The 11,352-nt window shown below is 40.8% G+C and overlaps 1 protein-coding gene across 1 annotated transcript; it reads left to right on the top strand.

Annotated features, from left to right (window-relative positions):
• Nucleotides 1-763: 763 nt before the first annotated feature.
• On the top strand, nt 764-1,699 carry LOC129772983 (probable cyclin-dependent serine/threonine-protein kinase DDB_G0292550). The gene has a single exon (XM_055776533.1). It carries the CDS (start codon nt 764-766, stop codon nt 1,697-1,699), a length of 936 nt encoding a protein of 311 aa, XP_055632508.1.
• The last annotated feature ends 9,653 nt before the right edge of the window (nt 1,700-11,352 follow it).

Below are 11,352 nucleotides of genomic sequence, written 5' to 3'. Positions count from 1 at the left end.
TTTATCGTAATACCCACGCGGCAGTAGGAATAGGTAGTAGGAATTAGAAAAAAAAAAAAAAAAGCAATTACAATACCCACAAAATTGGTTTTACATATGTACCGTTGAAAATGGGGTTATTTAATACCAAACCCGTTAGTAACACGGGCGACGCTCAAATCCAAATTTTAAATCACCTAGAGAACCACAGTGTAATGCACGAAGCTCAAGGAGCGATTATCTGCGTCACACTTGCCCTCATATCCATACTACTAATTTCGAAAATATACAAAGCATATAAGGCATGCATGAATGCACATGCTATGCAAGCGGCAAAAGCTCACGCAGCCGTAGTCGACACCGTCTAAAAGAATTCGAAAATTTTAAAACATGCGTTCGAACGCAGCCTCAGCATAATAAATTCTTTACCGATAACCATTTTTCCTTGTCTCCTTGAATGGACGAAGTAACAAAGCTCATCCAATTGAATATACAAAAACTAAAACATATACACCTGACTATACAACAGGAACTGGTCAGAAAACTAAGGAAAAGTACTTTAGCCAAACGCCTCACGGAAGCGGAAGCGCTCGTGAAACAGATTAAAAAATTGTCGTCTACGTTACTAGACACAACCCACGGCTCAGAAATCATAAAAATAACCGAAAAGGCGGACCAACTTTTGAACGCAATTAAGGCGTCAATCGAAAAGGGTAGACCAAGAACACTCAAGGAAATTGCGCTAGCCGTCCTATTTTGCCTCAGGTTACAAAGAAAACCGAAAATGGCTAGCATACTCGAAATAATCAAGACTACATCGTCTATAGTTCCGCAATTCGACGGAAACATAGACAAACTGAAAGCCTTCGCTGACGCTTTAAACTTGGTGAAAACATTTGAAACACCGGAAAACAAAGCAACCATAATTAACGTCATACTAACCAAACTAGAGGGACGGGCGAGAAATGCCTTCACTGAAACACCGACATCGGTGAGCGAGATAAGCAAAATTTTAAAAGCTAAAATAACGACCAGCCCACCGGAACAAGTTCTAGCTAAAATGGCTAACTTGAAACAAAACGGTGGAATCGAACAATTTTGCCTGGATTTAGAAAAATTGGTGTTCAGTTTGGAAACAGCGTACACCGCTAAAGAAATTCCGCCCCAAGTTGCCAAATCTATGGCAAACAAAGAAGGCGTCAAACATTTAGCCGGAGGGTTAAAAAACGAAAAAACCTCGCTCATCATAAGAGCAGGGAATTTCAATTCATACTCCGACGCGATGACTAAAGCGTTGGAGGAAAACTTAAATAATGCGAGCGCATCAGTATTTGCATACTCGCAAACCAACAGAAACGCCAACCGTTTCAACAACAACGTTGACACACATTATAATAATTACAGGCGCAGGCCAAACGACTTCCATAACCGCGGTAGAAACCAAAACAATTTCAACCGCAACAATTTCAACCAAAATAATTTCCAAAACCAACCGCGTAATAACTATAACCGTTTTGGCCAGCAAAACCAAGTTCGAGACCAATTCTCAAACATAAACCCACAGCGAAATAACAACAACAACAATAGGCGGAATACAAATTTTAACCGCCCTCAGCAATACATCCGCCTAACGGGAAACGAGTCACAACCGACGGATGCCCTCCAGTCCGAACCGGCATTGACATTGGAGGAAAACAAACATTACGGAAACCAACATTAAATATTTTTAAATGCGATGTGAATTGTTCAATGTTCGTTACACTATACTTACAAATGTCAAGCAAACCATGTATATTAATAATTGATACAGGCGCTGACATCTCAATAGTAAAAGAAGAAAAAATTAACGGAAAACAATTAATACACCCCGGAAATAGATGCATTATTAATGGAGTTACGGAGGGAAAGACCGAATCCATAGCGAGCACAAATACAAATATCATTTTTGACGATATCCAAATTCCACACCAATTTCAAATCGTCAACAACAAGTTTCCTATAATTGCAGATGGCATTTTAGGCAGAGATTTCCTCACCAAATATGAATGTAACCTATGCCTCAAAACATGGCTAATGACCTTCAACTATGAAAACACCAAAATTGAAATTCCGATTCAAGATAGCTGGGAAAACAATTACATTATTCCCCCTAGATGCCAAATTATAAAACACTTCCCGTCACTCAACCTAAACGATGATGCCCTTGTGATCGCACAAGAAATCAAACCAGGCATTTTTTGCGCAAACACAATAATAAACCCAAACTCACAATTCATTACAATAATTAACACAAATACCACACCAACATCAATCCCAAAAACCTTCGCCCCCACCACTATCCCCCTTAAAGAATACACCATAAATCACATTACAACGGAATTAGGAGAAAACCCAAAAGGTAGACACGAGAAACTGATTAAGGAACTCAATTTGAATCATACACCCCAACATGCCCAGGAGAAATTAACAGAATTATGCACTAAATACAACGACATTTTTGCACTAGAAGACGACATATTGACAACCAACAACTTCTACAAGCAAACCATTCACCTTCAAGACAAGACACCCGTTTACATAAAGAATTATCGAACCCCGGAAGCACAAATTTCAGAAATAAATAACCAAATCAGCCACATGCTAAATAACAAAATAATCCAAAATTCCACCTCACCATACAATTCTCCCATCCTCTTAGTCCCAAAGAAATCAAATACTCAAGATAAAAAATGGCGATTAGTGGTTGACTTTCGACAACTAAATAAAAAGATAACCCCAGATAAATTCCCCCTACCAAGAATCGACGAAATCCTCGATCATTTGGGCAGAGCCAAATATTTTACAACCCTAGATTTAATGTCAGGTTTCCACCAAATCGAACTTGACGAAAAATCAAAAAAGTACACAGCATTTTCGACCTCTAACGGCCACTACGAATTCAATAGGTTACCATTCGGTCTAAATATATCACCAAATAGCTTTCAGAGAATGATGTCCATAGCACTTAGCGGACTCCCACCTGAATGTGCATTCCTTTACATCGACGACATCATCGTCGTCGGCTGCTCAATAAACCATCACCTTATTAACTTGGAAAACGTTTTCAAACAATTACAAAACTACAACTTAAAATTAAATCCCAAAAAATGCTCCTTCTTCAGACCAGACGTAACATATCTAGGTCACAACATTTCAGCGGCAGGTATACAGCCCGACCAATCAAAGTTTTCAGCGGTAACAAACTACCCCACACCATCATCAGCAGATGAAGTGAGGCGTTTTGTTGCCTTTTGCAACTATTACCGGAGGTTCATACAAAATTTCGCAGAAATAGCGTACCCATTAAACAAATTGCTCAGAAAAAACGCAAAATTTGATTGGTCTCCCGAATGCCAAAATGCATTCAATAAATTGAAAAACGAACTTATCTCACCAAAAGTTCTCAAATTCCCCGATTTCACACAAGAATTCACCCTAATAACCGATGCTTCAAAAATAGCATGCGGCGCCGTCTTAGCCCAAGAAAACGACGGTATAGAACTACCCATTGCATACGCAAGCAAAGCCTTCACAAAAGGTGAAGCCAATAAATCGACAATTGAACAGGAATTGACAGCAATTCACTGGGCAATCACGTACTTTAGACCATACCTCTACGGGAGGAAATTCACAGTAAAAACGGATCACAGACCGTTAGTATATTTATTTTCAATGAAAGATCCCTCATCAAAACTCACAAGAATGAGGTTGGATCTTGAAGAATTCCATTTTGATGTAAAATACGTTCAAGGTAAGCTAAATGTGACTGCAGATGCGCTATCACGAATAGCAATTAATTCCGAGGCACTTAAAACTATAAAAGTCCTGGGTATACAAACCAGAGCAATGACTAGAAAACTAAACGAAACGAATAACGACACAGAAATTACAGACAATAATTCAAACCCCGACGATACTGAGTCTGATCAGCTCAGAGCGTACGAGGCTATTGAACCCCGAGAGTGGCAAAACCTACCTAAACTTCTATGCGGACGCGCATTAGAAATGAATAAAGAAACAAACGCTAGCGGAAACAAAAATTTGAAATGCGCAATAATGAATAAAAAAAAGAACCGAAGAAAAGTCGTCGACAATAATTGAAAATGCAAGCAACACAAAAGAATCCCTGGGAAAACTAGTAAAGAAAGTTGAAAATATGGCCAAAAACTTGAAAATTAGCATGATAGCTCTAGCGTTATCAAGCGTAATTTTCCAAATATGCAGCGTGCAAACCTTTAAGAAGATTTGTAATGACACGCTCAAAGACTTGCAAATAGTGCTCTACACACCCAAGCGTGTGATAGAAAGCCAAAACGAAAGGTTCGAAATTATAAAAAACAATCACGATACACCCACTGGTGGACATACAGGAGTCACCAGACTATACAAAAAGTTAAGCAGACTCTATTCTTGGAGTGGCATGAAAAAAGATATCAGTAGCTACATCAAGAAGTGCATAAAATGCCAGCAAAATAAACACACAATACGAACAAACGAAAATTTCGTCGAAATTAAAACACCCCAAAAAGCATTCGACTGCGTATCGATTGACACAATTGGACCATTTAACAGATCCAATAATGGAAACCGATACGCACTGACCATTCAATGCAACTTAACAAAATACATCATTATTAAACCCACAATAGACAAACAAGCATCCACCATAGCCAAAGCCTTCATAGAAAACTTAATTCTGGTCTATGGAATTCCAAAACTCATCCAAACAGACCAAGGAACTGAATATAAGAACGAGTTATTCGAAAACATAGCTTCATTACTGAAGCTTAAACAAAATTTTTCCACTCCATATCACCCTCAATCAATAGGAAGCCTGGAAAGGAACCATCGTTGTCTTAACGAGTACGTAAGGCAATTCGTCAACCAAGCACAGAGTGACTGGGATGAATGGTTGCCTTACTACACATTCTGCTACAACACAACACCACACACAGATTTCTCATACACTCCATTCGAGTTAGTTTTTGGAACGAATGCTAAATTACCACAAAACCTCACAACAAGCACATATGTAGAACCAATTTACAACATGGATTTATATTACAAAGAACTTAAATATAAACTACAAATAGCATCAAATACCGCTAGGGAAATAATTGATAAGGTAAGAAAAGCCAGAAATGAGACACAGAAAACCATGGCTAGACCATCAAAAGTAGCCATTAATGATCTAGTATTTCTATCAAACGAAAACAGATCCAAATTAGACAAAGTATACGTAGGACCATATATAATAATTGACATTAAACACCCTAACGTAACAATAAGAGATGATCAAACCAATAAAGTCCAGACTGTACATAAAAACAGAATAATACCATATGAGCAACCCCACCCTAAGGGGAAAGGGATACCTAGTTAGCAGTTAATCCTTCCGACAGTTATTATCAAATGTAAAATGTATATATTAAACAAATATTAAAAATAAATATATTTATAAGCAAATAGAACACCCAACGAAGACAATCCGTATAATCATATTATAAGGATAATCTTTATAAACAAACTTAATTTTTACCTGAATACACGAAAAATGTACATATCACAAACATTGAATAAACACTAAAATTGTAAGGTCAGACGAATCTTTCCACCTAATTTAACTTGAATGACTTCTCAATGTTACGTCATTCTCCGAAAGGGGAAAGGTGTAATATGATCACGCTTAAACCCAACTCATCAATATTCGAGGCCTCTAAGGCAATAAACCACCCCGAGGGCGCTGGGCGATATAAACATAAAATGTGATACGATACCCGAGCCAGCAATCTGGCCCAAGGGTTCGTTTACTATTTATGATTGTATAACTCGACGCGCACCAAGGGCAGCGGCGAGTTTGTCTTCCTTCCGCCCCGCTGCGAGTTTAGCTAGCAGCAGAAATTTAACCAAACATGTGGCGCGCATCCGGCACACATGTTTCAGCACTTTCTTTTCCTATTTACTTTGACCCACAAAGAAGTGCTTTCTCTCTCTCTCCGAAGAACGCGTCTGACCAAGGCCATCACAGCCCACTCTAACTGCTGGTGCGATGCTCCGCCCAGCATAATTTGTAAATATTCTGTGTAGAGTTTAAGCCTATTTTTGTAAACTAGTATTTAAGCCCCGAGAGTCTTTTCTTTGAATACAGATGTCAGTTGACAGTATACAGTATAGAGGCGACGCTTGTACGAATAGCGTTTGTGTTTATTAATTTACCAAATCCGAAAGTCGACGCCACTGAATGGCGTAAGATCCTTCTTCTCGTTGAAGGCAGTTTTGCGACTGGCACGCGAACCTAAATAACTTATAAAATTCCAGTAAGACATTCAAGATGCTTGGTATTCCCCAAATATTTTTTTGGCACACAACCTAAACGCCTGCTTCGCCATAACGTCAGTTTAATGCATTGATGCATTCTCAAAGGCACCAACGAAGCCCTTATGATTACGGAAAACAAACAACGTTAACGGCTTGGAAAAAGACTGATTTATGCCACACAGCTTATACTCTGCCCATCGATGCGAATTCGCTGATGAGTTTGTCAAGTGCGACCGCCTTCACCACCAGTGGGGGGAGCTTGATTTTTGTTACAGCCTGGGTAACGGCGCTTACATTTTCGACCGACGCGCCAAAGTCGCCTACTTCGCTGTTGTTCGATGCGGTGTCACACTCGCGAAGGCTCGGTTCAGTGCGAGCGCTTTTCACTGCACCAACATCGTGTGCATCATTAGATGACGCTTGCCTCGAAATTTTATTGCCCCTGGAAATGCGTTCGTTTTTTGCAGGGCTCGAGCCTGCTTTCCCTTTCTTCGTGCTCATCACACACTACGCGAAGCGTCCAATTTATGACGCGGAAAGAAAAACACAATACGAATAACGCGAAAAACGAACAGAAAAACTAAACGACGATGTCCAAGTTGGATTACCACTTTTGGGGTCCAATCTTAGATCGAAGCGCAGCGAAAGCAAAGTGAACTGGATTGCTCAACAGTCCGATGCCGAATGAAAGTTTGCCTCGACGAGGTCCACTGTTTATACTCTAGGCAAGTATTCCCCTTCATTCTTCTACTTTTCCTTTGTTCACGGAGACTTAAAAACCTACGTTTCCCCCTCCGTTAGTCGTCGATAAGTTGCTCGTTATTGACAGCTCTGTTCGGGGAAGCACACAAATGGACAGAACTAATGTATGGGAAAATGGAAACGCCTTAAGTTTTCATTAATTTTAACCATGTACAGACTATGGGATTGTAATGTATAGCATAATAAACAAATCTTACGGAATTTTCGATTCGTTTAGTGTGTAAATCGTCAAAATCCGTTAGCGGCAAAAATAGTTATTAACGTTAACTTTATTTCATAAAAACGTGACCTGTTTTCTGATTTGGCACCCTTAATGAAAGACGTAGTTCTACGTCAAAAAAATTGATCACCTTCGAAGGCAGCTAAATCGAGTGCAACATTTGAAAGCCCGCCGTCTAAAATATGAGTGCCCCCTTTGGGGCAGACGATCCGTGCAAAGTTCCCATTGTTCTGAAGATATGCTTCCACTCTCGCTGTTCCTACTTTGGCTCTGGTGTTCTTGAGCTGCAAGGAGCATCTTTTGACCCTGAAAGACAAGAATGTAAAGTGCCCCCATGAGGTGGTGGTGATGGTGGGTACAAATCGCGAATTGAATGAAAAATAAAACGAACTGAGAGTACGGAAGGAACAAAAATGTATTTATTAGACGATTGAGGAAAGCGGATCGGAGGGGTATTGGGATAGCGACCGGCATTCGAATCTGGCCGGTTCAGTTCCACCGTGGTTGAGATCCCCGGGGAGCACTTCTACGTCAAGCGAGAAGTGGAGTGTGTCCCACAGTAGTAGCCAGCCTTGTTAACAGTTGTCAGTATGATCGGGGCGCAATCTTGTCGGTTCCCCAACCGTGTTCTATCTGCGGCGGCTCCTTTCCCGCCGAGCAGGTTTTCCTCGGTTTGAAATGTTTATGACGTTGATAATCGCACGATCGAGATCTGCGCTCCGGCAGCTTCACTCATCTCGTACAATTACGTGTGCGAATGTGTCGCTTTGCTTTCGTTTCTTTGGAGGTTCGGTTGTTTTGTGCTGCCTTCTATGCGCTGTCGTCACTTGGTGACCATGGCCGTGGCCGCCAGGCGCGATCCAATCCGAGTTGTCCGTGTTGGGTTTGCTTCTGCATCCATGTGGAATGTGTTAGCTCGATCTGGCAGGGGATAGATAGATAGAGAGAGCGATGAGGAGCATTGCATGTACATACTTGTCATTAGAAAAATGCGAAATATCCGGGATACAAGCGATGCGGAATTGTGTCGGAGTAACCGTTAGAAGAAAAAAAAAATTACGAGCTTACATTGGGTTCGATCTCTACAATGATTTGAAGCAAATGATTTTTTTTTTTTTATTAATCCGATTATTTTTACAGGCTCAGTTACATAAGTTTAATGGAGCCAAACTCTTAACTATATTTCAACTAGCATATATCAACATGTTGTTTCCTTAATTCTATGGTTAATGAAATAGGAAACCGATTACTCGCGGTCGACTCGAGTTTAGAAGGGTGACACATTTTCATTAGGAAAAGGATGGGATGTAAGGAGATGTGTGTTTACACTCGCACTCACATTCACATTCACATTCACATTCACATTCTCATTCACACTGACACTTCACACTCAATTCTTAAAACTATCCTTACATTTAATATGTGTTTACAATTTAACTTATTCTAATGTTAGTAGGAAGGGAACCGATAGCTCGCGAAGGACGAAAAGGAGGGGAAAAGGATGTATGAACAATCACACTCGAAGATCGATAGCTTTAAGGAAAACATATATTTGGGACATGTAATCAAGGTCTAACCGAGCCAACACATCTCTCACCGGCACATTGGGCTGTCTTCCTCGGGCCCGAAGGGAGTTTTCTAAATTCGATCTGGCGACAAGATACAACTCGCACGACCAAACAACGTGTTAACCATGGCCACAACCGCAGAGATTGCTGTCGGCAAGATTAAAACGAAAAAGCAGCGCGTCTAACGAACAGTGATTGGACATGAGTCGGGAGAAGGTGCGAATAAAGTCCCGACTCAAGTCCAGACTTTTGAACCACGGATTGAGGCTAACCTTAGGGATAATTGAGTGGAGCCACCGGCCCAATTCATCTTCGTTCCATTTGCGTTGCCAGTTAACGATGGTATTTTTACGAACTAAAGAATAAAATTCATTGAAGGTGATTTGACGCTGATAAATTTCGTCTTTAATTGCACCTACCTTTGCTAATGAGTCAGCCCTCTCATTACCCGGAATTGAGCAATGTGAAGGGATCCAGACAAAGGTAATGACATAACAGCGTCTGGATAAAGCACTCAAAATTTCTCGTATTCTCTCAAGGAAGTACGGTGAGTGCTTTTCCGACCTCACTGAACGGATAGCTTCGACAGATCTCAGACTATCCGTTACAATGTAATAGTGTTCAACAGGTCGTGAGGCGACGCTGTCCAGCGCCCAGTGTATTGCTGCCAATTCAGCAATATACACTGAGCAAGGATTCTGAAGACTGTGTGAGGTGCTAAAAAAATTGTTGAACACTCCAAATCCTGTGGACTCATTCATAGAGGACCCATCAGTAAAGTACATATTATCACAATTGACACGCCCATACTTTGCTTCGAAAATCGTAGGAACGATCCCCAATCGATGATAATCTGGAATTCCATGGATATCCTGCTTCATGGACAGATCAAAATGCACAGAGGAATTGATGTAGTCAGGAAAACAAACACGGTTGGGAATATACGAAGAAGGATCAACCTGCATGGAGACGAATTCATGATATGAGCTCATGAATCCAGAATGAAAATTTAGCTCGATCAGCTGCTCAAAATTTCCGATCAACAATGGGTTCATAACCTTACACCGGATGAGGAACCGAAGAGATAATAAATTGAAGCGATCTTTTAGTGGGAGTACGCCTGCCAAAACCTCGAGGCTCATGGTATGCGTTGAGGGCATACATCCCAACGCAATACGGAGACAAAGATACTGAATTCGCTCGAGTTTAATGAGGTGTGTTTTGGCAGCTGATTGAAAACAGAAACTGCCATACTCCATCACTGAGAGAATAGTTGTTCGATACAACATTATAAGATCTTCGGGGTGGGCTCCCCACCAGGTGCCGGTAATTGTACGGAGAAAGTTTATTCTTTGTTGACATTTTTTACTCAGATACCTAATATGGGCCCCCCAAGTACATTTGGAGTCGAACCAGACCCCAAGATACTTGAATGACATAGCATGAGTGATCGGTTTACCCAAAAGTTGAAGCTTTGGTTTTGCTGGTCTATGCTTCCTAGAAAAAACCACCATCTCTGTTTTCTCCGTGGAGAATTCGATCCCTAGCCCAATGGCCCAGGTTGAAAAATTGTTCAAAGTATCTTGTAAGGGTCCTTGCAGGTCGGATTCGTTTGATCCTACGACAGACACCACTCCATCATCTGCAAGTTGTCTTAGGCTGCAATTTTGTGTAAGGCAATTGTCGATGTCGCTTACATAGAAGTTGTACAAAAGGGGGCTTAAACATGAGCCCTGGGGGAGTCCCATGTAGGAGACCCGACTTACTGTCGAATCCCCGTGAGAAAAATTCAAATGTTTCTCACAAAGCAAGTTATATAACATATTATTCAATAGAGGCGGCAGACCCCGAGAGTGTAATTTGTCTGACAGGACCTCTATTGAAACTGAATCAAAGGCCCCCTTTATGTCCAAGAATACTGAAGCCATTTGTTTTTTTTCGGCGTAAGCCATTTGAATTTCTGAAGAAAGCAACGCAAGACAATCATTCGTCCCCTTGCCCCTGCGGAACCCATATTGTGTATCTGAGAGTAGGCCATTCGTTTCAACCCAACTATCAAGGCGAAACAAGATCATTTTCTCCAACAACTTCCGTATACAAGACAGCATTGCTATTGGGCGGTACGAATTGAAGTCGGGCGCGGGTTTTCCGGGTTTTTGAATAGCTAAAACTCGTACTTGTCTCCAATCATCTGGAACAATATTATGTTCCAGAAACCGATTGAATAAATTCAACAAGCGATGTTTCGCCACATCAGGGAGGTTTTTCAACAAGTTGAACTTAATTCGATCCGATCCCGGAGCAGAATTGTTACATGAAAGGAGAGCAAGAGAGAATTCTACCATCGAAAACTCAGAATCAAGATCGCACCTATCTTGTGGTATATCTCGAACAAATTTTTGCACAGGAGCTGAATCAGGACAAACCTTTCGTGCAAAATTAAAGATCCATCGATGTGAATATTCC

The sequence above is a fragment of the Toxorhynchites rutilus genome, chromosome 3, assembly GCF_029784135.1.
Source record: "Toxorhynchites rutilus septentrionalis strain SRP chromosome 3, ASM2978413v1, whole genome shotgun sequence".
In the NCBI taxonomy this organism is placed as follows: Eukaryota; Metazoa; Arthropoda; class Insecta; order Diptera; family Culicidae; genus Toxorhynchites; species Toxorhynchites rutilus.
This window is presented reverse-complemented; position numbering and strand designations above follow the sequence as displayed.

Excerpts from the sequence above, each read along its gene's own strand:
- LOC129772983 (XM_055776533.1), top strand. The coding sequence starts at position 764 with ATGGCTAGCATACTCGAAATAATCAAGACTACATCGTCTATAGTTCCG.